Source organism: Aspergillus neoniger, assembly GCF_003184625.1.
Source record: "Aspergillus neoniger CBS 115656 unplaced genomic scaffold BO87scaffold_24, whole genome shotgun sequence".
NCBI classification, from domain to species: domain Eukaryota; kingdom Fungi; phylum Ascomycota; class Eurotiomycetes; order Eurotiales; family Aspergillaceae; genus Aspergillus; species Aspergillus neoniger.
Genome location: NW_020291152.1, coordinates 151,070 through 178,056, shown reverse-complemented (window position 1 = coordinate 178,056; position 26,987 = coordinate 151,070). Strand labels below are relative to the sequence as shown.

The window sequence follows — 26,987 nt, the reverse complement described above, 5'->3', positions numbered from 1 at the left end:
CGCGACTTTCGCCTCACGGGGAAAGACCGCGTGCGCGCGTGTCAAGATGGAAGGGAAGAATAGCGCAACGAGAGAGAGAATAGGAAAATACACTCACATACCACCAGCACGTGTGTTTGGATCGTTTCTCGATCACCAGTTTTCTTTTGAGACCTGCGGCGCGGGAATGTAAGAGAAGCTGCAAGGCAATTGTCTGCCGTAGAATGTCTCTGGTGCTTATAGCTTGTTCGCGCTCGTTGGCTGTCCTTTTTGCGTTTGGCCCTTTTTGCTCTATTATATGTATTAATCTAGGCGTCAGCCCCGGTCGGGTCCGTTTGGTCGCGGGTCCCGTTTGGTGTCGGTTCTGAAGAACGAGGCAAAAGGGAACTTGGAGAGGGACCGAGCAGTGGATCACTGGGACCGTCTGTCACTATAACTATGTACTAAGTAGTCGTCCTGGGTCCGTCTCTTTTCTCTTTAATAAAACGGAGAAAGGGGAAAAAAAAAAAAAATTGGGAAAGAAAGAAAAAAAAAATTAAAAGAAAATAAAAGGGAATAAAAAAAGAATAAAAATCAAAAAATCAAAATAGAAAGAGGTGTCAGCAAAATCCCCCAACAGTTAAGAGGGAGAGGGATTAACGAAGAAACTGAAAAAGGAATAAATCAAGAAAAGAAAATCATCAGAGTAAAATAGAAAGAAAAATGCAAGATTAAAGTGGTAAAATAAGGAAAAGAAAAAGAAATGAAAATAAAAATAAAAAAGAGGCACGATGAAATTAGAATAAGAAAAAGGGAAAAATAAGCAGAAAGGGCAATAGTCAGGTGTGGATCCCGCAACTAAAAAAGAGCAACAGAAGAAGGGAAGTGGGATTTTCTGGGAGACAACGACCGTGCGTCTTGCGGAAGAGCGGAGAGACTACACCGTGGGATCTTGGTGCTGGTGCTCCTGCTGCTGCTGCTGCTGCTGCTGCTTCCTGCTAGGCTGCTGCCGGTGCTGGTACTGGTGCTCCCACTCTCTGGCTGTTCCTTCTGGCAGGGTCCAGTCCACAAGTGCTGTGTCAAGCTCAGACAGTAAGGATTCCGCGAATCCGCCACGAAGCAAGGACCATCAGCCGGATAAGCTAAACAAGACGCCGGACAGGAACCACCGTTTGGGCTAGGACGGCGATGATCCAACCGACGCGGTGTCTGCACACTGGCCTCAGATTGGCTCCAGGGGAACACGATGGTGGGAATGACGGAGAGAGAGGGGAGAGAGGGGGTGTGAAAAACAGAGTAGCGGCAAAATTGATAGGTGAGGTGGTATTGGCAACAAGACAGACACGATACGTAGGAAAAATAACCAGACATGCGCAGGAGATGTCAGACTTGAGGGGGGAGAATAAAAAGAAAATCAATGATCACGTACCCGTGGGAATAACAATAGCTAATGACTATGTCGATGATGTGAACAATGAGATCGATGGCTTAAGTGGAAGAAACAAAGAGATACCCGAGTTCTGGATGGACAGAAGAGTGATGGCACAGAAGAAGCAGAAGACGTCCTGTTCTGCAGGGTCGAGCAACCATTAAGAAACAATTCAACGCGGGCAAAGCCAGAGTAGATCAAAACAGAAGCGCCTACTACTGACCAACTCGGGAGACCGATCTGATTAGGGACTCCCCATCTGAAATAAGCCGGGCTCATTCAATGTCTACTCGCTACTAATTCGCTCCTGATTACCACTGCAGAAAGAATGATTAAATTTTAATTCAAATAAAATATTGATCATGCTAATCAAATTCTCACAAGGGTGGAGGAAGCCCCAAAAGACTCGGAGAAGGGGGTCATTACACCACTACAGTAGAGACGAAGGTATAGAAAAGGGAAAATTGAGGAATGACGAAAATGGGTATTTTGGGAGGGAAATAAAAAAAGAAAAGAGAGAAAGGAAAAGTAAAAAAATGGTCGCTAAAATAAAATGAAATAATAACAAGAGAAAAGAGTTGGTGAGTCCTTCACTTCCAATTGACTGCGATAGTCGGGAGCCACTGTGAACTGTTGGGACCGATCGCGTTGCTGTAAGTCATTCGATCGTCCTGCGCTGCCGGGATGATGCTGGATCGATGAGAAGACGATCGAAGCAATACAAACTAAGGGAGATGGAAAAAGAGGGAAATGGAAAAGAGGGTAATTTGGAAAGAAAAAAAAAAAAAAAAAAAAAAAGTAGAGAGAAAAAGAACATAAAACAAAATAAAAAAAAATAAGAGAGCGTAATAAAAGAAGAAAATTTATTAAAAAAAAAAAGGATGGAATTATTCTCCCATGAATTTTTTGGCTCCGTTCCTCGGAGCTGATTTGGTCGGTCTGAAATTTAGTCAATTAGCCCAGCTTCGGTGCAGTCTGGCTTAGTTTTTTTTTTGTTCTTCTTTTATTTTCCAATTTCTTTTCGTTGATTCTGTTCAAAGTCTATCGCGAGTTCGAAACGTGATCGGAGGATCAACCATCCTACGACGTGTGAGAATGATGTCTCAAAAAATGCCAGCAGCCTAGGCAGCCAAAGCAGCAGCGCTGCAGTAGTGCTTAGATCGGGCTGTGAAGAACCACGGAAGCAAAGCAACCACCAGATGACGGAATGACAGGCGTGTTCCAGTTCAGTTCCAGGTTCGAACAGCTGTCTCCACGATTGAGCGCGGGTCCCACACCGTGTCGTCCCATGGAATGGCTCAAAGCCGTATCTCTGTCACGGGGGCGGCGAACCAATGGTCAAGCATCCATGGATCCAGAATTTGCCTAATGTGGACGTACCGTTGGTAGGACTGACAGTAAGTACTAGACACCAGAACGACTGTTAATTAGTGAATGGCAGTGGACAGGCGTACCTGTACTATTATCTAAGGTAGGTAGTGCGTGTGTATGTGTGCAAGTACTAGATACGTAGTATGTAGTCCGATGGTGCGGGCTGAACGATAACCATGCTTGCCGACCGGCCAGCCTACATGCTGTAAGGTATTCTTATTTCTGGTGTTTAATTCCTTAACCCGCACGAGTCAGTCTGGCGCTGCCTAAGTAGAGTGCTGACGGCAAGTCAAATCAGTGACGAGCTCAATGCATGAAAGGTACCTGCTCCGTAGATAGTCCATACGCAAATGTGGATTCTGATCCGCCACCAGTAGAAGGGCGCCAGAATGGCCCAGAGCAACCAGGGAACGAATCACAAGAAGAAGGATTACTGGCTAGTAAGACCAAAGGCCTGAAATGTTGGTCTTGGGGACCACAAAGATGCACATACAGTAGTCATACTTAGAGTGTCTAGGCAGGTCATACAAAGCCCGCCATCGCAGCAACAATGGAACTGATGCAAGATGTGAACGGTGTGTGGATCATAGGTGAAAGTAAGTGTATGTATAGCAGCGGGAAGCGTTCAACACAGACCAACGAACTACCTGAATGCGAAAAACCTTGAGATCCAACAACTATCAATTATCAACTATCACAATATGTCCTTCTAGCCTCGAAACGAGAGAGCCGCCGAAAAAAGGGCCGCCTTCAAAATGGCGGTGACATGGCAAGGAGGGGGGATCAAAAAAAAACTATGAGGATGAGAGAGAGAGAGAGAGAGAAAGAATGATGAGAGATGAGAGAGAGAGGGCGCGATCGAGCAAGCGTCGGAAGTGAGGGAACTGCGTGAGTGGTTGAGGAGGTGCACACCAAGAGATTTTCTTTACAAGGGATGCAATATTGCCCAACCCCGAACAATCCCTCTTGACTATTTACTAGTAGTATTTTGAGGTGGTTAATCTCCCATCCTATCTATCTGCTTTTTCGCTCACTTTGTTACCCTTTCATTAAATATCATTATTATTTTTATTGACGAGGTTTGTTTTACTATTTCGTTTTTATCCCGAGGAATGCCGTAAGAGTATTACCTAACCTAGACAACACTGTCGCAATGAAATAGTATTGAGATTTTCGGTCGCGATCCACCGAACTAGCCATTCTCCTTCATCGCTGTCAAGTCTGGACGAGCCCGTCGATACGAGATCTTTGCTAGGGGCAGACTAGCAGACGCCAGCCAGGAATAGCCTCGCGGCCAAGTGGAGCCTCCCCTCGGGGGGACAAGAGCTCTATTGGCCCGGGGGCTTGGCCTTTGGGGCTGGTGGTGTGTGCGATAAATAATTTAAGGCTTTCGGGACGATCTGGAGGGCGTTAGGGTGCGGGCCCCGCCCAGCGTCACCTTCCCTTCGTTTCTGACTAAAAGTGGTTCAATTCGACTGGGATAAGGGCTGACAAGTCACCACAATCAGATGAGTCTGGTGTGACTGGTCATAGCCGAAGATAAGTCGGCCCAGCTGGTAGGGTGGAAAAATCAGAAATTTACTGTAGATGAAGTAATTTCGCCGGGATTTGTTGGGAGATAGTGAGGCGGCAACAGATTGAGAGAAGGAAAAGGCGATTAACCATTCAATCGTCAAGGGATCAATGAGTAAATCATCTAATAAATCGATCTGAAAGTAAAAGAGAGGGGTTGAGGTCCTCCTCCCATAGTGCTGCTACTAAGTACGTACTCCTACTAGGGGACTAAGGGACTACTTTCGTACTAATCCTATGAACCTGGCATAATTTCACACTTCTGCCCGTCAAGCCCAAGCCCAGAAGTTAATCGCGACAAAATGCCTCCAAACGGGTAAAGGTCATGCAAGCAAGCGCAGCTCACTTCTTGGTTGCACAGAGCAGAAGAAGAAGAAGAAGCGACCAGGATGAGGCAGAAGGACAGGGATCCTCGCAGATGGCCGTTCAAACTACTGGCTGAGAGACAACCACGCAGGCAGGGTGGCGTACGAGCATCCAGTCGATCAAGTCCGCTCGTCTTCTCTTACACACACACACACACACACACACACAGGCAGACAGACAGACAGATACACACAGGCACCCACACCCACACCCACTCACGCTCACACACATACATCCACATCCCGGTCACTTGTCGTCTTTTTCGGTCGGTAGGGGGAAGCTCAAGAGCAAAGACACCCTAGTTTGGTGACTAACTAGCTTCGGTCTAAAATTCTGTCAGTTGTCTTCAGATTCCCGACCGGTTACGTCCAGAATACTCTAATCCTGGTCCTGCCTACCTGCTTGCATACAGACAGACAGCTTTTCCAGTAGGTACGGACGGACCTACATGGATACCTGGTACGGAGCAGCCCGCAGCTTCATCGCCAGATCATGCGCTTTTACTGTTTTCGGCTGAGTCTGGCCGCTCTCTTCATGTGTATCGCCCTACTTACTGTAGCTTCTTGGAAGGACTCATACTTACTGTATAGTTAGTAGGTAAGTACTGTCAGTCTATCACCAATGAAACTAACTCCTCTCTCTCTCCCCCCCCTCTCCTTCCCTTCTTTCCCCCAACCATTATTTTCCAATAAAGGGGGAGAGCAAGGAAGTTTTTGGAAGACGGAATATAAGAAAAAGAAAAAATGAAAAAGAAACCAGCATCTTTCTCTTCTACCGCACTTCTAGGAGTCGTCCCAGTCGGAATGAAAATCCAACCTCCCTTTCTTCTTGCTTTTTGCCTCCATTTTTTTTTCTCAATCAATAGCAGGTGGCGGAAAGACTCTTCGTCTCACCCGATGAGGCGGCTCGTTGGATACATCAGACCAGCAGAGTCGGTCAAGCGCCCAACCCCGGGTAATCGACCACGACCCTGGCCAGTCTGCCCCGACCTCATTCCTCCTAAACTAATTCTCCGCTGAGGATGAATGGGTGTTCCCCGCCGATGCATGGGACTGGGGTTGTCATTGGTGGAATGCTGGCGTTTCACGAGCCAACTTTAGCCTGGGCTACGACTAGTATAGTCGTGCTGCCAGGTATTGGGCTCGTCGTCAATGTGAGGGATCTGGAGTTAATTTCCAGATTCGTCCGGGTTTAGACTATCATACACAGGTCTGGTGGCTCATTGGAACCTAATCGAGCTACGTCAGGATGGGTGAATAGACAGGAAAGCGCCCATGATAACTGGCAACAGTCCATACACACCATTTACCCACCTCTCCAGCAGATAGGTGAGAAGAGTAGGTAGGTATGAACTAATCTATCTATCTGTCTGTCTCAGATCGGCGAAACCTTCGTCCTGAGGGAGGTTGGTGCAGAGCTTCTATGGAGTCACGATGGAGTATCCTGATCCATCATCACCCAGGGAAGTGGGCTCTTCCCGCACGATGATTATGGGTACCCTGATGTACATCATCTATCTAGCTCCAAGAATGGAGCCGGTGAGGCATTGACCAAGTTTCTTGACTCCAGCGTTACAGTAATTTTTCTTGATTATCGCTCGACTCTCGCGGTTGACTGACTGACCCCTGGTCGTTTCAAGCCGGGATCGCGAACGATCCGGTGTAATTGGATTCACGGTCATGAAGTGCACAGGATCTTTTTTTGGGCGCAAGGGCATGAACTCAACAGCCAAAAAGGACAGCCCTCCAGGCCTCACCGCTGGTTCATCATTTCTTTTCCGGCGAGTAGAGGGAGCAAGAGGGAGGGGGAAGGGCGACTGTCATTTGACTGACAAGCCCTATCATTCCAGCTGTTCATGCTCGGCTGACGGAGGAGGGGGGCGCAGACGATAGGCCCGGGAACCTTCTTCCTGCGGGCCTGCAGCAACTCACCCTCGCGACCCCTTGCGTGAGGTGGAGGAGACTAGCGATCTTGGTCCACGACACTCTTCTCTGTCCCACTTTTGGGAGGCCCAAACTCCCCTTCACTCACACTCACACTCACACCCGCCCCCCACTGATTTGGATTGGACTGGACTGGACTGAACTAGACTAGACTATAGATTACTCTTTCAGTATCAGAGGTACGGGAGGAGGAGAGAAAAAAAGGTGAGAAAGTAGAAGCTTCCCATTGTTGGAGACAAGGCCTTGTCTGCCTTAACTTTCTTTTTCTGTCGCTCATCACCCCCCGGCCCGAGGAGAGTATTACGAGTACTACAACTTTACTTTATACCAAGCCTACTTACTATCTCCTAGTAAGGTGTTACGGTGAGAAACTACGAGGAGGTGGGAAATATTGTTTTTGTTGACAGGTTGGGGTGTCCCGGATCGAGTAGGACGGCCGATGAGGGGATTCTGGGTTTCATTTTGTTGGACAAGTCGCTTTTTATTTCCGACCGTTAAGCGCGTCTAGTTCAGGACTACTCCTGTGTAGCCATCCGTTGATGGTTGTCCATTCATAATCCATGGTATGGACATTGGAGATGGATGTTTTGGCGAGCTTGGATCCAGGATTGAACAGCGTATCCAGAAACATCCAATGATGAGCTAGCTACCTGGTAGTGTGTGTGTGTGTGTGTGTGTGTGTGTGTGTGTGTGTGTGTGCCATGGATGTCAGGTATGACAGGGTGCAGCAAGCAAGCAACCTTGAAACCTGGGGAGCTTGCTTCTTTCCCTCCCGGTCTTTGCCTCTTAGCTCTTACGCCATACAAGATTGATGAGAATTTGGAAGGTCTGACTGACTGACTGACTGACTGACTGACCGACTGCTGCTACCAAGCAGCGCCCCCCGCCTGTCATGTCCCTGCCACATGTCCAACCGACCGACAGAGTTGAGAAGCACGACTACTGTAAGTTGAATATGCAAGTGTATTGGCTGTTGAAGGTAAGACCGAATGCACATCTATCTGGCATTCAACACTCTCACAAGCACCATGCACCAGGCGGTCTGTGTTGAGCGCCATAAAAAAAATAAACCAGACTAGTCATCTGGTGGGTGTGTCAGTGCGATAGTTATCCACACCTGGTTGACATTTCCGTGAGTGAGTAACTACACAAGGTGAAATTGAAAGAAGTACATCAGCGTCACTACGGACAAGACGAGCAACACTGTCCCTCCGAGCTTGTGCCGGGAGGTCAATGATCGACCAGGTTGAATGACCGTCGGAGTTAGTCTCAGTGTGTTACCAGCCGGGGATCGCTCAGGGCCGTGCAGTCTAAGATGAGGATCTACCCAGTCTTTTACTCTTTTATGTTTACCTGGTAATTTTTTGAAATCCTTTTCTTCTTGACAAGCTCACTTTGCTTTGCTTTTCTTCCCTCTTTTTCTGTCCATTTCTCAATTTTATTTTCTGATTTCTTTTTTTTTTAGTTTAGTTTTTCCTGTGTATCCTCTCTTTCTGACCGGAAGATAGGAAACTAAGACCGGCCCATCCACCCCATGTGCACATCATTACGGGGCCTAGAGAGAGATTGTGTGTGTGTGTGATCCTTCAAAACCAGACACAAGGCCATACTGCTGGATCTATCTAGTCATTCTTGGAAGTCCGCTACCGACGGCCCGACACCCGCAGCCGTCGTACATACAGCAGATCTTGCGGGGCTGTAGCTCATCCTGACGGAGTATACAGCAGGGTAGACGGCAAAGATGGTTGGCCCCGACGGAGTTATTCACCTTGAGTTGAATATGGCCAGGGTCATGGATCCAATCGGGAGGTCGTTCAAACTTGCACCGCAGCTATCGCCGACCAGCGCCATCCTGCTACAACGCAGCCCTGGGCATCCTGGGCAAACCTTTTGCTTGGAGCAGGAACCCAGTGGCGCTAGCCCTGGCGCTGCAGAGCATGCAGAGTCCTACGCCCATAGGTACCTCCGTGCCATGGCATCCTGGCTAGTGTTGTTTCTCCTCTCCAATTTCGCGGACAGTCAGACTGGACTAGACTAAACTTGAGAGACACTACTACACTAACTAGACTACTACTACTACTACTACTGCTGCTGCTAATCCACTCTACAAAGTACTCAAACCAGCACGCTATGTTCTTCTCTTTCCCTGGGCCGGAAATCCCCAAATGGCCCGAGGATGCCAATTGACAAATGACAAGTCATGGAATCTCCACCTCACAGGAGTTGGTCTAGAGTTGGCGCCGGAGTGAACCGCGGAGAGGGCAGAGCTCAGGATTTCAACGAGTTGAAGGGCCCGTCCGGGTCACGCTAGACTCAACAGCGTAAATGCACGGAGATCAACTCGATCCGTCTTGTCTTTCGCTTCCCCTCTTTTTTTTTTGCCTCTCTCTCTCTCTATCATCCTCTGTCTTTCCTTTAATTAATCTATCGACAATTCGACACATCCCCGTCATTACGTGGTACCATTATTTTCCCTACCAATTTTTAATCATGTGTATGTTTCGTCGGAGCAGTGTGAGCCTCGGACGAGACTTGTCCATGAACCACCCCCTCCACTCTACTTGATGGATTGATTGATTGATTGATTGATCATGGGAGAGACAATTAAATCCAAAGCAGGATAGGAATTACTCCGGTCCTGACTGTGGGACCCGCCTTCTCTTGTACCGCCAATGCGTGGATAACCTCCTCTCGGGTCGCTTATGACTGAGATCGCTATCGGTCCGGTGCTCGACGGACGGCCTTGGACTTTCCTACTAACCAACCGTCTCTCTCTGTTCCCCTCTCTTTCCCCCCCAATGTCTCATTTCCACTCTCCGGTGCTATGAGACCCCGTCTAGACTACTAGCGACTACTCACCTGTCAGGTTTCCGGCGGTACCTGCAGCTGCCATGCACGCCCCAAGGAAGGACCGCTTCCCAAGTCACTGCGCCGGCGAACTGCTTCATTCTTCAGCAGTCGATAACCTGCAGCCGCCAGGATGGTAGTACCGAGGCAGCGTGCACTGGGCATGGCGCAGATGTTAGTTAGGTAGCCGGTCTGTCGCCTTACTACTTGCACCTTAGCAGGGCGCTAGTTTGCTCCGAATGGTGGTCAACAGACACTAAGGCAGACTCCTCCACTCCCTTCAGTTTTTTTTCTTCTCTGCCTCAGCACGCCGTACTATCTAAAAACACTAACCATGGCGCCCCCCTGATGACCCCTGCTCTTCCTTAGGATCTAGTTGTCTAGCTGCTCACGCGGATGCTGAATCTCCGGATAATGGACGAGGATTACATTGCGCCCCCCGTCCTCTCTCTCCCCCCCCCTGCTGTGCAACGTTGGCCACGGGAATAACCGGTCGAGGACAATTTCTAGGCTAGTGAGTAGCTTGACGCCCCCCGAACAAAGGGAGATAAATCTACGGGAAGGGGGTATTTGCCATTCTAGAAGACAATTACACATTTGGCAAAAAGGCAAATAATTCCGTGCTGATCGATTTCGACTTCTCCGGCCGGAATGTGATATGGCCCCCAACTCCCGGGTCTTGTGCAACCGTCAGCACGAGCGATCTCAACGCATCAATCTATCCATGCCTCTCTGGTCGATGATGACCGGTCTCCCAACTAGGGAAAGGGAATTCGTGCCTCGATTGGCTGTGTTCCCCTCAACTGTTCAGTGACGACCCTAAAAAACCACACTAAATCAGCTTCAAACCACCCCCGGTCGTCTCTCCAGCACGCCAACCACAGCCGAATTCAGCCCGAGCCCGTCGCTTTCCTCCGGACAGACTCGGACGGAGTCGATTGGACGGGCGCGTGCGGAGGGGAAATTCGACGTGAAATCACTGTCTCCAGCACGGCGGCCACGACCGCTAGTTGGTTTCCCCATCCCATCCTTCTCTCCTTTTCCAGAGCGTCATTGGTGCTGTAAGAAAGGGCCAGGAATGAGTTTAGAGGCATCTCATATCACGGTAGCGAGAGGGGACGGACAGTGGGCAGAGGCCAACGTGAGTGGTCAGGACTGCTGCACGCAGTAATTAACCTTACATTGCATGTTCCGTTGTTACCCGTGCACGATCGACTGCGCAGGTGGATAGCCAGTGCACTAAGCTTTGAACGATCCTACTCACTCCCCCTCTGGACATCCACGGGGGTGGATTACTTTCATCTATTCCTCCCTTCTTGCACGACGAGCAATTTGAAAAGGGCTGCTGCCTAGACAGGGACTTTAGCGGTCAAGATAACGCTGACGGATTGCTGCAACCTTAAAGATTCGGATGGCGTTTCAGTGGGATAATGCGACCGGCCAGTGAAGAATCGGTTTGTTGGTGGCTGATGTCACGATTCAGAAGTCTCCATTTCTAAAGAAGGAAAAGTGACCGGAAAGAGAAGAGAGTATCATCGTAGTATAGCAATAGTGGGGTTTCCTTTTCTTTTTACTCTTATTTTTTTTCCTTCTTTTTATGAATTATTGTTCAACTTTCCTGATACGGGACATTCAGTGAACATTTCCATAAGGAGATGACCTACCAGATCGGGGAACCCGGGCTTTGCAGGACGATGAGATGGATGGATGGACTACAGTAAAACCGGCAACACAAGGAAATTGGAGGGAAGGAAGGAAGACCAAACGGGCCACGATGATCAGCGCCAAGCGACACGGACCCTCGTCGCCCGATTGTCTGAGGCGAGATTCTCGACTTGAGGGGTTGTGCTGGTCATGATTGGGTAGTGAAGCTGGTTAGTGGGTGAGTAGTTGGTGAGGAGGTGGGAAGACGTGGGAGGGGAGGGGAGAGGGGGGGGGCGCACCGACTGGCGGTGGAGGCGACCACGTATCTTTGCACATCCAGATTAATCTGGCAAAAAGTGAGTTGGCAAAAAAAGAATAATGAACGTGATGATGGCAGAAACGGGAATTGAACTCATACTCTCCCACACACGGCAGACCAGGCAGGTAGGCAGACAGACAGACAGACAGACCGCTAACTACTAACTAGTAATGAAAGTACCACTACTTAGACTATCCTTGCGTTGGAATGGCGTTGTTTGGTTTCAGCTGCAACAACCCGTGATGCATACATACCGACTTACATATAGAATCATTTGCCAGTTATATCTGCCTATGGGTACTAGTGATAGGATACATTAAGTAGGAATAGATATACAGATGATATAACGTATGTACATAAAGGATGATGAGTCTGTCGATCGTTGCACGAGTGAGTAATAGATAGTAACCCCAACCACCATCAAAGTAAAGTAGGGTTTGAACTTAACTAGTAAGTAGGTTCATGAAAGGTTTCCTAATATAGTAATGCAGAGTGCAGCAGCAACAACGTACATACATATATGGATTCAGAAAATACAGATAGAGATACATACATAACATTGAACTGAAAATCGATGACGATGATGACGGTGACCCTACATCAGCTGACAGATGATATGTACGATAGTTTATTACTTGAGTACAATCCCTTTTTTTTTAAAAAAAAAAAGGGAAAATCTCTTTTATCGAGTCAGTCATTATGTTGGTTAACGTTTATCCCTTGATTCATTCCATTAGCCACTCAATCACTCACTCACTCACACTCTTTACCGTTTCTTTTATTTCTTCTTATAGCTTTTGAGTTTAATCCTCTCCCCCTCCCTCTTCCTTAATTCAGTATTCCCTATTACTACTTGCATATATCCACATATACATGCATACATATACTCATACATGATCCTACATACTTGGAAAAAGAATTCTGGGCAACACAGAGGGCTAGAACAAGGCTACACAAACCCGTGCAGGATGCATCATCCCAACTTACTTTTTCCCACTTTTTGTGTAATATTATTATCCTTGGTTGGCATAGTCGTCAGCCAGCCAGCCAGCCAGCCAGCCAGCCACGATGAGCTCATCTATCTTTTCTCTCGTTTTCTTCACCGTCTTTCCGCGGAGGGAGGTGGGGAAAAAAAAAGGAGGTTGGAATGTGAGTGAGTGGTATGATCTATGATCTATGATCTACTAGCTTTGACGATATTGTGCGAGGGACTTTGTTGCAATTATTCTATCCTTTTCTGGTTATATTCAATGATAATGGTATGAATGGCCTACTTATGTAGAGTGTAATGTAGTGTATGCATAGTATAACTACTGTATGTAAAGTATGTGCTTATGTAGGATTTATGTACACTGAAGTGTGGTAGATTAAGTAGATTCAAGTATTGTGTGCAATTGAAGCATATGGAATTACTACCATACCACGGATGGATCATGCTATGTCAGGCAAGGCAAGGTGAGGTAAATTAACTTAATTCTTGTAGTGGTGTAGTCGCTTTGCTGTTATTGCTGGTAGTGATACTATCTATAATATATTTCTGCTGTTAGAAGTAGTTACTAGTATTGTTGTTGTTGTAGAATAGTGCTCTCCCACAGTGGTTATATATATAATGTAAGTATGGACTTAGCGTATACTACATCACTGCAGCGATAGTGATAACAATCTACACTACCACCATTACCATAAACCCCCATTAACTACTACCTTTAACCAATATCCACTTCTCCCAAATAGTTCATATATACTCATTAAAATAACACCACATCAAATACTCACCAACACCCCCAACGACCTTCATCCATCACATCCACCGACAAGATAAACCCACCCTCCCCGATAACCAACATCACATGACCGATAAGAAACTCTGGTATCCCCTCCAACCACCAAACAAAACACATACCAACAATAACTTCACACTTCCCTCACAACTCAATCTCCACAGAAGATACTACTACTCTGCAATGCCACCTCCACCTCCCTCCAAACCTCCCACCCTCCCAACAAACCACCTCACCTTCGACACCTGGAACTCCTCCTCAACAGGCCACCAAATCGCCGACCCTGGATCCTCCCGCGGAATCACCTCATGGCGCGAGACTCGACGAGAGAAACTCACGAGACAGTTTGGGGCGGGCAGGGGCGATTGTACATATGACAGTGATGGGAAGAGTAAAGGGGAGTGGGTTGTGACCCAGATACCTGCAGAATTGCAGAAGCAGAAGCAGCAGGGGGATATACGGAGTATGTTTGGAGTGTCGAAACCGAAATCAACTCCTCCATCACAATATACTATATCTATGATGTCTAAGAAGGGATGTGAGATATCATCATCATTGAAGAGAGATGCTACGTCATTGAATAATCATGAACAGAAGAAGAGGATAAGAATTGATCATCAAGACGATAATGGGAATAAAATAACAGACACAAACACAGACACAGAATCAATATCAAGGAGAGAAAATAACGCATCTACATCTACATCTACATCTACATCTACCATCTTCTCCTCCCTAACCATCCACATAAACGGCCAAACAACACCCACCGTCTCAGACCACAAACTCAAACATCTTCTCATCTCGCACGGTGCAAATCTCTCGCTTCATATGCATCGTGGAGTAACGCATGTTATTCTGGGGGAACCTAATACTCCTTCTTCTTCTTCTTCTTCAATAAAATCAGGAATAAAGGCAGCAGGGGCAGGGGGTGGGTTAGCAGCTGGAAAGTTACAAAAGGAGATACAGAGGGGTGGGTGGAAGGGGGTCAAGTTGGTGAGGGTTCAGTGGTATGTCCTCCTTTCCCCTCTTACTTAATAATAGGGTCGTTGAATGGGATGTGCTAAATATTGTAGGGCTATGGATAGTATTGCAGCAGGGAAACGTCTCTCCGAGGCGAAATATGCTGTTCTGTTGAGAACGAACCAAAGGAGTGTGCTTGCATTTACGTCGTCTACGTCAAATACCATTTCATCACTTTCATAACATTATCTATCTATCATACTATATACATTAATATCATCCTGTTCATATCATATCTTCGTATCTCATATCATACATCCCAACATATGTCCAATCAATATCGTTAGATGAATGCTCCTCGTCTCCCTGGCAGTTGCACACTGCCTCCACTACTCGCCGATCCATGTCTGCGCCAGCCCATACTCCGTCCGCTCGACGACAGCGTCCCCGCGCTACTATGCGATCCGCGCCGGCCCATATCCACCGGCGCATACGGATCTTCGAGCGGCTCTTCGTCCGGGAGTGGTGGAAGTGGGTTGACGCGCAGTCGGGCTGGGTATAGCTCCGGCGAATGCATTAATCCGGAAGGCAATCGGCCGGGTCCATCGTCGAATGTACTATCGTGTGAGTCGAATCGGCCCAGCTTCTCGTCCACATCATCGTCCGGTCCTGTCTCGCCGCGGGAGTCGCCGCGCACGAGGCCGAGGCGTTCTTCTTCGGTGACGGACTGCGCCCGGTGACGAGGCGGTCGGGGAGGAATGCTGCTTCGCGATGCAGTTGCTTCATGGCCTGTTTTCATGCGGTGGAGCATGGTGTTGAATGAGAATTGGCGTCGAGCGCCGCCGTGGGGTGGCGGGGAGGGGGCCCCGCGCTCTTCTCCCCATGGCGTGTGGCTACGCGAGTCGTCTGCAATGGACTGCGGGTAGCGGGTATCGGGATGCGGCTTGTGGGCAGACAGAGCTGTTAAGGTAACAGGGTCCGGCGTGGCATGCTCATCTTGAATGGGCTGCCAGGCGGGATGGAAGAGGCTCGAGGCGCGAGATCGCAGGTCGTCGAGGAAGGAATGACTGCTCTGCTTCGTGTTGGGTCGCTCCGGCTCGTCTGGTCGCTCTTCCGGTACGTGCGACATGCCCAGTGGCGGAACGGGATACTTGACCGAGGGGTTGCGAAGGGTTCGCGTGCGTCCCAGGGTGGTTGGACCTTCGCCGAGGACGGTCTTGCGCCGGCGCAACCCGTCCCATTCGATCACCTCATTCTCCGCTGGGGGCTTCATGTCCTCCGCGCGGTCGTGGAAGTAGCGCCGGGCTTCCTCGGCTTCCATCTGGCGACGTGGGGTAGAGAGGCGACGAATGATGGCGGCGGTGGCGCGAATGGAGTCGGCCTTGGGCTCGAATTCAGGCTCTTCTTGCGTGGCGACCTCGCGCACCTGGTCGAGATCTCCCTTGAAGACAGCGGCATCGGGAACGTCTTTGGCGGACTTGGACAGCTGCAGTAGCACGACACCAGCGCAGATCTGCAAAAAGCCTAGAATGACCGTGACGATGGAGGAGACGGATCCCTTGAAGCCGCGGAACAGCACGGCGGAGGTGACAATGGTGGAACTGGTGAAGAAGACATAGTAGGTGGGAGTGACCAGCGCAGCGTTGAAGATGTTGAGGGCTTTCTGCTAGGCATTAGTATGACCGACCCAAATAGAACTCGGGAATCAAAAACAAGAAGGGTAGGGGGGGCGGAACGCACATTGAGATAGATAATCTCAGTCAACAGCGTCGCAATAACAAACACCAGCAAGACATACATAAACCACTGGTTAAACTGCGCCTCGCCATTAATCTGAGCCAGGATAGCAGACCCCAGACCCTGCGTTGCCACGACACTCAACCCTCCAATCAATGAGCAAATGCTGATATACACAAACATGCTCTTCTTGCCATATTTAGGCCCCAACCAAACCGCTGTGACAATACACCCCACGATAATCACTCCAGCATAGGACAAAAATCCCGGAGCAATGACATAGCTCTTCATTTCCTGAATATCACTCACCGACGACTGCTCCGGCGCATTCAACGCAATAACCACACTGCCCAAAATGCAGCAAAAGCAGCCCACTTTCCCAACAAAACTCAGCCTCTCCTTCAGGAAGATCGCCGACAAAATGGTGGTCACGACGACCGTCAGTGCGCCCAACGGCGTCACGAGGATAGCGTCGACAAAAGCATAGGCAACAAAGTTGCACAGCTCCCCGATGATCATCAGGGTCATCCCGCCCCACCAGAAGAGGTTCTTCAGGTATCCGTACCCTTCGCCGGCTTCTTCATTGTACTTGACGTTGGCGCGGAGGAGACCTTTCTTCTTGAGTACGAAGGAGACACCGATGAAGAAGCCCGAGGCAATGGCGAGAGAGATACCGATGGCTTTGTAGGAGGCTGGACGGGAGGAACTGTCGGCGCGGGCGGCGAGGAGGTTCACAGGATGTAGTGGATTATCGGAGTCCATGATGAGTAGCTCGGCTGCATCGGGGACACTGCCTGCAGTGTCTTGAATCTTACTCACTCACACTCTCAACTCTCTCGTGTCGATGCCGTGCTGACAGGGTGAGAGAGAGGAAGAAGGTATCGTATGTGAGATCGGGCGCGAAGGATAATAGGGGGGAGGAGCGATAAGCGAGAGTGAGATATAATTAGTCGGGGCCTGGCGCTAGACAGCCATGGATGAATGGTTGAGGCGCTGCAGGGGCGAAATAGATAGACTGTTGATTGATTGGATTGGACTGCTATTCCACGAGGTCAGACTGACAGCGGATCGAGGAATGCAAAAAAGGCGTGCGATCGACAGGTCCGTGGGATCGGAATGTACCAGATCGATACTGATCGAGATCTGATGCTGCGAGGGTGTGAGGGGAAGGTATGTAAACTAATCTTAGTAGAAAACAAGGGGAAGAGAAAGTACAGAAAAGCAAGACAGCAGGGGGGGAAAGAAGAATGGCTTGCGTAAGATGAACTGTTTGTTTGTTGCAGAGAAAAGCGAGGCTGGGAAACTGAAGTCAATCGTTGGTTGATCCGGCGCCAGTTGGGCGGCGCAGCACATCCCGATCCACGGTTCGTCGCAATGCTTCTTCTCGTTTTAATTTGCCTATCCTTCTAGAACATTTTACACCATTTCTATCTACGCACACTATCCAGCCTTCTCAACAAGAATATTCATTCATTAACGGGTCATTAGGGTATCCATCAGATCATAACCGGAAATCGCCCGCTTTCCTCGCAGGATTCTCGCAGACGCCTCCCTCATACACCATAGAAGTAGACTCATCATCAGAAATCAAAAAAAGAAAAAAAAGCATAAAATAGATACAGGAAGGTATTGGTATCATCACCGCACATGGTAACTCGGCTTCCGCTGCTTGTTTACCACCGGTGGCTCGTCCACTGGATACGGCGGTCGAAGTTTCCCACTCAAACTTCCACTGTGACTGTGTCCCGGGCTGGTCGTTGTCGGCATCGGCATCGGAATACCTCCCAGTTCACTGGGATACCCAGAAGGATAAGGAATCGGTGTCTTGGGAGGCACCGGCGGAGGCATCCCATCGTGGCCATGCCCGGTGCTGGGTCGAGAGGACCCGTGCGTCCGCGAGCTAGGCCGACTGACCTCGCCAGCCCCCGGACTGGCCAGGTCGCCTGATGTCCGCCCTGGTGATGGTAGAACAGTATCCTGTGGCGTGGGGTGCGCCGGCAGCGAGTCCTCTGTTGTGATATAAGGCACAAAGTCACCCGGCAGCTCAGCTGGTAGCTCCACGGCCATCGGGTGCGATGGCGGCGGCACCGACAGCACTGGACTGTGCATGATAGACGAGGTCCCATCATCGACCTGACCCGCCGCCGCATGGTCAGCCAGCCGGCGGTGTTGGCGCTCAATTTTGGCGAACTTGACACCCGCATCCAGGATCTGGTGCTTCACCTCCGGTCGCGTCAGGTAACGCCGCGTGTTGGTGCTGATGTCTGCCAGCCGGTTCCATTCATTCATGCCAAATTCGCCCACGCCCACCTCGACGTTCAGCCGGTAGTAGTTGTCCTTGCTCACATTGCGCTTAGCTAGATGGTCGCGCAGCATCGCCAAATGAATATCCTCGCAACCTTCGATCTTGGCGATCAGGCGTCGACGGGCTTCCGCGAATGTGCCCAGGGCATCCCCAAAGAAGTCCTCCCACCACTCGTGTTGCCGATTGTTGGTGCCTGGTGGGCGCTTGCCAGTTCCCACGCTGACAAACACACCGATTTCGCGACCGGGCCACTCATTCATAACCGCTTCATCCAGCGCCTGCGGCGAGGGGTTGTAGGTACCGGCACCTTCGTCGATGAAGACGTGCTGTCCAATCTGAATGGGCTTGAAGGCTAGCCCGGTAGCCGAAGTGGCACGACCAGCCTGCCAGACGGTGCAGTTGAACTCGGGCGGGGGTTCCTTTCGCGAATCGTAGGACCGGAGGAGGACGGTAGAGCCGTTGCGGGACGTGGTACCTTTGTAGAGTGCAGTCACAGCACTAATCAGTCAGCACATAGTCACAAAGAAAAAGAGGCAAGCAATAAAAAGTTTAAGACGGCAAGACAGCAATGAAAAGAATAAACATACGTTTTCGTCCGATACTCCCGGTTATCATACAACAGCGCATCCGGATTCCCCCAGCGCAAACCGTTCACAAATGTCGAATTGCGCTGACTAGCATGACCCGACGAATGAGAGCCAGTCGTACTGAAGCTAGCCCGACTGCCCGAGCGCTGGGGCACCGACATGGAGTTGGGACTAAAAGGGGCACTGGCCAGCGAGTTGCGCGCCGACGGGCTCAAATCGTTCCCCTCCGCTTCGAAGACGGTATGCTCGCGGACGCATTCGCGGATGGCTTCTTCCAGCTTGGAAGCCTTGAACAGTGTCTTATGGAACGGGATGCCGGCGAACGTCTTGTCGGTTTCGAACACGCGGCGGGTCATGCGGACATAGACATCTTTGCAGGTCTCGAGATCCAGGCGTAGCCGGCCCAGCATGAGGGCGATTAGGCCGCCGGTTCCGGTGCCAACGATGAGGTCGAAGTGGTCACAGGGTTTGGGGATTTCATCGCGACGAGGAGCTTTGCCTTCGCATTCAACGTAGACGCGGTACATGAGTTCTTGGAGGATGATAAGCATGGAGTAACCACGGACGCCGCCGCCATCTGCCATTCACGTGTTAGGTTAGTGGGGGCTTCTTTATGAGCATCTAGAACAGATACTTACCAAGCGACAGGATCCGCAAAGGCGGACCCTTGGTGGTATCCTTGCGGCGGAGGTTGACGGAGTAATCCATGACCCCGCCGTGCGAAACGGATGAGGATGGATCGATGGGCTGATAGATGATAAAGGCGAGGTGTTGTGAAGAGGTGCTATCGAGGATGATATGACCGGGATGTGAAGATACTTGAGATGGTGTGGGAGAAGAAGCGCCCGACAGAGTAGTAAGTAGTGGTAGCACGAAGGCAAGAAGATCTTTTGGCCTTTGCCGGATGAAGAGAGAAACTGCGGGAAATGCAGGTGAGCGCTGCGCCACGGTCGGGCCCACGATGACATAAGGAAGCCCGCGTAGGGCAGTAATAGTGCATGTTCATTGGCTGCAAGTGGAACAAGCTGTGGCGGTGTTCCCACCAGGGCGGTGCCGGTTTCCCGTTTGGGCCGTAAGTTCGTATTCAATTCGGCATTTTACCGATGCCGAATTACCCTTTCAGGCACCACTGTTTTCTCTTCTTGCATGATATCATGACAAAGACTGCAGATACCCTCACTTTCTTTGAGTTGTTTGTTCTATCACACCGTAATTTGTTGGTGCTACTAGTTGTAACACACCGACAATGCAATGCATCAATCCTCGCCATATCAACTTAGTACTGGAATAGGTAACCAGCTCTACACAGCCCGAAATAGAAGCACAGCACCATCCAGTCTCAGTACATCCATGGATCAATAAACTCACATTCCCAACCCAAAGTTGACTTCCTCCCACTCTTCTACAGTGCTGGAGTGGTAGGCTTAACCTCACCAACAAGTAAATCCCTCACCAACTTCAATCCCTCCCCGGCAAAAAGCACCATGTTCTTTTCTCTTTCCGCGGTTCCTGTCTCCACCTCCCTTGTCACCGTTCCAGACGGCGTCGATACTGCGAGCGCCACATATCCACTGCATAACTACGTATCAGCACACTTTGCATCATTCTATACGACGGCCCTTTATCCGATATATTGGAAGATAATTGTAGAGATCGGTTCACTCACGGGGTCCGATTCCTGCTCGTCCCACCTGTCGGTCCTGCCGTGCCACTCTCACAAACGGTATATGTAGATTTCAGTGTGCCGCGCACATTTTCCGCGATCCCCGCCACTATTTCTGGGGTCGGGCCACTGTAGTTCTCTAGATGCTGAGGGGTCCAGCCGGTGTAGGTAATGCGGGAGTCGAGGGTGTATACCTAGGCCTGTTAGCCATTGGGAGATGATGTGTATAGTGAAAGATGAGTACCGTAAGCCCGCCTTTGTAGATGCTGGATGCGCCTGGGGCTGAGAGGAGACAGGCAGAAATAAGGCCTCCAGCCGCCTATATAATTGATAGCCTTGGTCAGTTGTGGAGGGACCACGGTGGGGTAAGCAGAGGGAGGGGTACGGTTTCAGCGACGGAAATGGTCTCTTTGCGGGTGCGGAGGAGGTCGAAGACTTCTTCGATAAGGGGGCGGAGACTTGACGGAGGGAATTCAGACATGGTGGTGTTACTGAATGAGACAGACTGTAGGGGAGGTGGTGGTTGACGTTGAGGTTGATGAGGGGAGAAGCAGAAGTGGTGAGGAGTAAATGGTCTAGTAGTCGATACGTCATCGCCAATCAGATTCTATTGCTTAGAAGTATCCATAGTACTACTATCCTACATCTACTATATATCTACCCTCTTTAATGTCCATCAGTTGGTCAATCCCGGCCAATCTGTACTTGTCAGTCACACAAGAACTCTCAGAAGGTAGAACAGTAGCACACTCACCATAAACCGTCCGTTCCTTAACCCTTCTTGCTACAACCACCGCATCTCCAACCCGCACCGTCCGGCCATCCGACCCTCCATCCAAAAACCCATATCGACCAAACACCGGACTGAACTTGGCGCCCTTATCGACTCGGCGATCCTTCATCAACTTCTTTAGCACAGTCCCTGACTCGCCGGTACCCATCTTCCCCGTCGTATAGTCAACATTAAGACTCTGACACCGTATACAATTGGCCGTGAGCAATAGCTTTGCCGAACCAGACTCTCCAATCTGTACTTCAGCCCAAAAGTCCTCCTCAAAGGCCGTCTCTGCACCAGATATGACAATGTTCGGCCGGGCCTTGGTAACGTCCATTTCCTCATCACCAGCTAACCGTGCCGAGACATCCTCGACTGAAGTGCGCGACACAATCAGATACGGCGCCGTATCAGCAAAAGTAATCTGCTCTTCCTTTTTATTCTGGCGTCCAGCTCCATACCAAACAACAGCTCCTGCTGCCCCTGTTGCTCCTATACCCCCCAGTAATCCCATACTCATACCTACCCAAGACAACAAAATCATCACACCCACCAGCCCTGTTCCTAGACCTAGCGCCCCGTCCCTCCACCACCACCCCTGTATGCCTCTATGCGCCGCACTCTTCTCCGGCGCAAAAGTTCCTAAAACACCTCTATAATTACCGCCCAAATAGACAAGCACCACCCGATATCCAAAACACCCACTAAACCACCCGTTATACTCCTCTCCCATGATATAGCCCTTTGTCGGACTCTGGTGCATGACGACTTTTACTTCCTTCAACCCCGCCGTATCGGTTATCAGCGGTACCTCCAACTTCCGCTGGGACTGGGATTGATCAGCAGCGGGAGGAGGACGATATGTAACCACTATCCTGCTGGACCCAGACCCTGTTGCTTTCTTGCCATCATCACTGTGAATGATATCGGTGTAGAATAGCGACATTTCCGGGAAATGAGGCACATGCATATTCTTGTATTCGCCATTGGGAAGGACTTTGAGGAGCATATAATGGCGGTCATAGGGGAAGCCGGTTCGAGTGAAGGTTGCGCTGGAGATGGGGACGCCTTGAAGGGATTTGATGGGGTACGTGTAGAGCTTTTGGTTTATTATCGTTAGTATTACTGGTTTTGATATTGGGATACGGGCATGGATGGAAGAATATATGAATGTGGGGAATGATGTACTTGACTGATGTGCATAGTGATTCTGTGTTAGGAGTATGTAGTATTATAGTTGATGTATATTGTATATGTGAATATGAGTGAATCCAGAAGAAAGACAGACAGAAAGAAAGAACTAAAGAAAGAAGGGATGCAGGGATGCAGGGTCAGGATGACTGACTGAGTGATGCATTCCGCGGGAATTATTAGCCAACGCAAGCTAGCTCCATGCGGAGATAAGCCGGGGAATCCAGACTCGGAGGGGAAAATGACTCCAACTCGCTTGTCCTATCGGCGCTTTTTTCTTATCGGCGGGTCTCTCCCTTCTCCGTCTTGCCTTTGTCTCCGCACGGGTTTCCCTTCTTCCCCGACTCTCTCCGAATTCCATTACTCCTCCTACTTAGTAAAAGATCCCTGTTATGATGTGTTGAACATTTTAATTTCACTGTACAGACATGCATTCGTAAATTAAACATAACCATGATCATTTCCCCCACTTCTCCTACTCATCCTTAGCCCAAGGCAGACTAAATGTTCCCGCCCAGTCCTCCACCTCCTGCCGCAGGAGCACAATCTCCGGAATCTCCTCGCCCTCGCGCACATATTCCAAGAAAGCCTTGACGGTGTTCGGGTTCTTCACACCCTTTGCCGCCGCGCTCTCCTTGGCTGCCTTGTCCAGTTTCTGTGTGATGATCACCGCCCGGTCCACAATGTCTGCGACGCGGCGGAAGTCCTCCGGCTGGAAGCCTCGCGTCGTCATGGCCGGCGTGCCCAGACGTAGACCACCGGGCTTCAGAGCCGACTTGTCACCCGGCACCGTGTTCTTGTTGCTGGCCACACCGCACAGCTCCAGCACCCGCTCGACGCGCGCGCCGTCCACCCCGCGGTTCTTCAGGTCCACCAACACCAGGTGGTTGTCGGTGCCGCCAGAGACGATGTTGTATCCCAGGCCTCCGTTGCTAAGCGGGCTGCCAAGACGGTCTGCCAGGGCCTTCGCATTGGCCAACACCGTCTGCTGGTAGGTCTTGAACTCAGGCGACTGCGCCTGCTTCAGCGCCACAGCCAAGGCGGTGATAGTGTGGTTGTGGGGGCCACCCTGGTGACCTGGGAACACGGACGCGTTGATCGGGCCCTCCAGGTCATACCTCTCCGGGTTGCCCTTCTTGTCCGTCCGGCGGACACCCTTGCGGAAGAAGATCATCGCGCCGCGGGGACCCCGCAGCGATTTGTGGGTCGTGGTAGTCACCACATCTGAGTGGGCGAAGGGCGACGGGAGGACGTCCGCGGCCACGAGACCGGAGATGTGGGCCATGTCGCTCAGCAAGTATGCGCCGGCGGCGTCTGCGATCTGGCGCATGCGAGGGTAGTCAATCAAGCGGCTGTAGGCCGAGGTACCGGCGATGATGAGCTTGGGGCGGTAGAGAAGCGCCTGCTTCTCCAGGGCGTCGTAGTCAATGAGACCGGTAGACTCATCTAGCCGGTAGGGCAGCGTTTCGAAGTACTTCGAGATGAACGAAATCTTCTTGGTGGGGGTCTGGTAGCCGTGGGACAAGTGACCGCCATGGGGCAGGTCCAGGCCCATCAAGCGGTCGTGGGTGTTGAGGATGGCGGAAATGGCGTAAAGGTTAGCGGGCGAGCCAGACAGCGCTGTGCTGGTCAGTATAGTTGTCGCATGCCAATGTCACTATAGAAATCTCACGTTGCACGTTCACACCCCATTCTTCGGGGTTAAGGCCAAAGGTCTCGAGCGCACGCTGCTGGCATAGCCGTTCAGAGGCGTCAATGTGTTCGTTTCCACCATAGTATCTGGCGCCGGGGTATCCCTCCGAGTATTTATCTGTTGCCACGTCAGCTTTTGCTGCTCCCAGGATCGAATGATGTATTTGACTGACTTTGCATGACACTGCCCAGCGCATCGAGGACAGCTTGTGATGTGAAGTTCTCGGAGGGGATGAGGTTGATGAAATGTTGCTGACGTTTTTTCTCCTATTCCTGGGGTGAGTGGATATACCAATTGCACTTGAAGAATTGGCCAGTTCTACCTTCTGGAGAATGTCATAGATGGCGGGGTCGGACTCCTCGAGGGGTGCGGAGAGCAGCTGGAGACGGTAGTTAGCGGGTATGGTACGATAAAGATATGGAATGACATCAGGCAACCCGGAAGCTGCTGCATTGCGCGAAATCCGCACGATGAGGAAACACATACAGTCTGCTGTCCTTCACGAGTCGAAGAGGACACGCTGCGGCCTTGTCCCGGCAGGCGCAAAGGAGCAACCGTCGCAGGACGAAGCTGGAGAGGGATGGCAGTCGACCGAATAGCGGAGCTTGCCGTGCGCGGGATCAGGCGCAAGGCCTGACGTCCACAGCGACTCAACATGATGCAGAATGTGTGATGTACAACGGGATCAGATTAAGAATGGGGGAAGAGGAGGCAATGGAGAAGATAAAAGAAGAAAAGAAGAGGAGGGAACGAGGGACCCAGCGGACGAAGACGCAAGGAATGCGCGGTGATGGTATCAGCTCCCCGGCGCTGATAACGAGCTTGCCCGACTGGCCGCCAGTTGCCCGCGGGAAGCACCTGACTCTAGCCCCAATCGGGTTTAGCATCTCCGAGGGGTCCGTGCGTCAGGGAGGAGTAGATAATCCGGTTCCGAGCTCGCTTGCGGGAATCCTCGCTTCCCTCCTTTCATTTTGTTTGTGTGTTTTTCTCCCTCTTCTCTTCTTCTTCTTTTCTTTTTCCTTTCTTCATCACACAACTAAATCCAAGATGAAGAAGGGCGTTTACGCTTGGCAGTTCTCGTGGATGGTCTGGTCTCGATCAGGCTAACCCGGGCGATGCTGACATGTCCCCGCTCTCACCATCCATTAGGGACAATTTGAACCATCCGATTGGAATCGTGTGTGTGTGTGTCTTCTGAAATGATATGATCCACAGCTACATGGCTGATAGGTGATAAGAGATGGTTGGGACATGGGATGAAGTGTTTTTTTCTTATGATATCTATAGTGGTTTTGATAGACCGTGTATAGTTTATGTGATAGTCAGGGACTACTTCCAAACTAATGAATGCAAGTTGTCAAGAAAAACATCGATGATCACGATCTAGAACTGTTTATCCACTAAAACTATACTCCGTTCTACTAAGTATCCCATTTCCTCGTAGCGAGGCTCCCACATTGACCTTCAGCTGCAAACTCTAGCACTGTCGAGCAGGATGATCCTGAGATTTGGCGACTTATGAATAGAAACCGGATATGGACCTATGACTGAAGGGGGCAATGATTCTCAGGAGTCATTAAACCTTAGTGAACAACACCCGGTTCCCGACCCAAAGACAGATGGTAGCCACAAAAAGAAAGACGGTGAAGGGGGAAATACAGAACAAGACAGACCCAAGCAAAACTAACAGATCGAATTATGATACCAACAGCATCCAGACCCTGAGAGAAAGGCAGTGAAGCACTCATTAATTGGGGATGTTTCACCATTGCCAGGTGCCCGCTGGGTTCCTGCAGCCCGAAATTGAACGTGGGGAACTTCCAGGTGGTAACGGTATGGTCACTAGGGGGAAAGAATACCCCGGAGAAAGGGTAGAAGATAGGAGAAATAATAGAAGGCACTAATTCACTGTATGTGTATTGTTGGTAATGGCCCGACTGTGGACGGACAGCACTAGACTGGAAGGAGCGATGGTGGCTGCCCCCTCTTCGCTCCTTCCTTTTACTCTGTAATGTTATTTATATTAATATCGGGATCGGCCCGCTGGTTCGCCTCCTTTTCTCTCTCTCTCTCTTTCTCTCTCTCGTTCACTCTTTTCTTCCCTCCACTCACTCGCTGTTTCAGCTCTTCCGGTTCTTCAACCGAGTACATTCTTTTTCACGAACACAGTCAATCCCTCCCAAGACTACAGTCTTTACAAACGAGAAAAGAGATCCTATCTCTCTGTCAGTCCTTCGACGTCATCTATATATCCAATCTCTACACAAAAATTCAAACAAAGCACCTTCAATTCCACCCACATCCATCAAAATGCGTGTCGCTTCCGCTGCTGTCGTTGCCTCCCTGGCTGCCGGTGCCATTGCTACCGAGTACAAGACCGTCTATGTCACCGAGTACACCACCGTTTGCCCTAAGGCCACTTCTCTGGCCACTGGTCCTGGTGCCGGTTCTGGCTCGGGTGCCCAGACTACCCCGGCTGCTGCTCAGGTACGACTTTTTCACTCTCCCTGAATTTTCCGCCTCAATCAGCGTCAACTGACTCCATTTGATATAGCCTACCACCGTCACCATCTCCGGCACCCCCTACACCTACTCCACTCCCCTGGTTACCTCGACTGTGACCCACTGTGACAAGTGGTATGTTCTCGGCTCCATCCGTGAAGATCACTATCCGAATAACCTCAAACTGACTGATTTGATATCAACAGCTCCGCTACTGCCGTCCCTGCCACCTCCACCCCCGAAGGTGCCGCTGCTGTCGGTACCGGTGCCTCCCCCAGTGAGGCTCCTGGCTCTGGCTCTGGCTCCGGCTCTGGTGCCTCTCCTAGCGGTGCCGCCACTGG

The 26,987-nt window shown here is 50.4% G+C and overlaps 7 protein-coding genes across 7 annotated transcripts in view; 3 read left to right on the top strand and 4 right to left on the bottom strand.

Moving 5' to 3' along the window:
- Positions 1–518: 518 nt before the first annotated feature.
- On the bottom strand, positions 519–1,481 carry BO87DRAFT_378231 (uncharacterized protein). The gene has a single exon (XM_025623755.1). The coding sequence runs from the start codon at positions 1,327–1,329 to the stop codon at positions 817–819; it is 513 nt and encodes a 170-aa protein (XP_025477832.1). The 5' UTR covers positions 1,330–1,481; the 3' UTR covers positions 519–816.
- A 3,197-nt stretch (positions 1,482–4,678) lies between these two features.
- Positions 4,679–5,219, top strand: BO87DRAFT_107713 (uncharacterized protein). The gene has a single exon (XM_025617844.1). It carries the CDS (start codon positions 4,720–4,722, stop codon positions 4,996–4,998), a length of 279 nt encoding a protein of 92 aa, XP_025477831.1. The 5' UTR covers positions 4,679–4,719; the 3' UTR covers positions 4,999–5,219.
- A 4,853-nt stretch (positions 5,220–10,072) lies between these two features.
- BO87DRAFT_378230 (uncharacterized protein) lies at positions 10,073–10,992 on the bottom strand. The gene has a single exon (XM_025623754.1). The coding sequence runs from the start codon at positions 10,578–10,580 to the stop codon at positions 10,377–10,379; it is 204 nt and encodes a 67-aa protein (XP_025477830.1). The 5' UTR covers positions 10,581–10,992; the 3' UTR covers positions 10,073–10,376.
- Positions 10,993–13,261: 2,269 nt separating this feature from the next.
- BO87DRAFT_338566 (uncharacterized protein) lies at positions 13,262–14,355 on the top strand (the record flags this gene model as incomplete). The annotated part of the gene is made up of 2 exons (XM_025620594.1): positions 13,262–14,240; positions 14,307–14,355. Coding segments are annotated over exons 1-2 (990 nt in total), but the record flags the coding sequence as incomplete, so codon positions are not given.
- Positions 14,356–14,536: 181 nt separating this feature from the next.
- BO87DRAFT_388346 (DUF803 domain membrane protein) lies at positions 14,537–16,692 on the bottom strand (the record flags this gene model as incomplete). The annotated part of the gene is made up of 2 exons (XM_025624853.1): positions 14,537–15,856; positions 15,934–16,692. The coding sequence occupies 2 exons, from the start codon at positions 16,690–16,692 to the stop codon at positions 14,537–14,539; spliced, it is 2,079 nt and encodes a 692-aa protein (XP_025477828.1).
- A 641-nt stretch (positions 16,693–17,333) lies between these two features.
- Positions 17,334–24,911, bottom strand: BO87DRAFT_408188 (SHMT-domain-containing protein). The gene is made up of 10 exons (XM_025626132.1): positions 24,631–24,911; positions 24,467–24,523; positions 24,317–24,410; positions 24,124–24,261; positions 22,978–24,071; positions 21,202–22,470; positions 19,626–19,640; positions 19,461–19,569; positions 18,823–19,399; positions 17,334–18,733 (listed from the first exon to the last, which is right to left on the bottom strand). Exons 1-10 carry the CDS (start codon positions 24,799–24,801, stop codon positions 17,569–17,571), a joined length of 4,689 nt encoding a protein of 1,562 aa, XP_025477827.1. The 5' UTR covers positions 24,802–24,911; the 3' UTR covers positions 17,334–17,568.
- Positions 24,912–26,232: 1,321 nt separating this feature from the next.
- The window catches only part of BO87DRAFT_417393 (putative GPI anchored protein), a 1,879-nt gene continuing 1,124 nt past the window's right edge, over positions 26,233–26,987 (top strand). Inside the window, exons 1-3 of the mRNA XM_025626809.1 lie at positions 26,233–26,631; positions 26,699–26,781; positions 26,853–26,986. Coding sequence (XP_025477826.1) covers positions 26,455–26,631; positions 26,699–26,781; positions 26,853–26,986 — 394 coding nt within the window. The 5' untranslated portion in view covers positions 26,233–26,454. The remainder of the gene's footprint in view (positions 26,632–26,698; positions 26,782–26,852; position 26,987) is intronic.

What these genes read in the sequence shown, in the direction of transcription:
- BO87DRAFT_378230 (XM_025623754.1), bottom strand. Translation starts at nt 10,580, where the DNA reads ATGCCTCTAAACTCATTCCTGGCCCTTTCTTACAGCACCAATGACGCT.
- BO87DRAFT_378231 (XM_025623755.1), bottom strand. Translation starts at nt 1,329, where the DNA reads ATGTCTGGTTATTTTTCCTACGTATCGTGTCTGTCTTGTTGCCAATAC.
- BO87DRAFT_408188 (XM_025626132.1), bottom strand. Translation starts at nt 24,801, where the DNA reads ATGTTGAGTCGCTGTGGACGTCAGGCCTTGCGCCTGATCCCGCGCACG. An exon ending in ATGGGGTGTGAACGTGCAAC is followed by an intron (nt 24,072 to 24,123) that starts GTGAGATTTCTA and finishes TGACCAGCACAG; the next exon opens with CGCTGTCTGGCTCGCCCGCT. An exon ending in TTGTGCTCCTGCGGCAGGAG is followed by an intron (nt 22,471 to 22,977) that starts GTGGAGGACTGG and finishes CTCCTAACACAG; the next exon opens with AATCACTATGCACATCAGTC.
- BO87DRAFT_107713 (XM_025617844.1), top strand. Translation starts at nt 4,720, where the DNA reads ATGAGGCAGAAGGACAGGGATCCTCGCAGATGGCCGTTCAAACTACTG.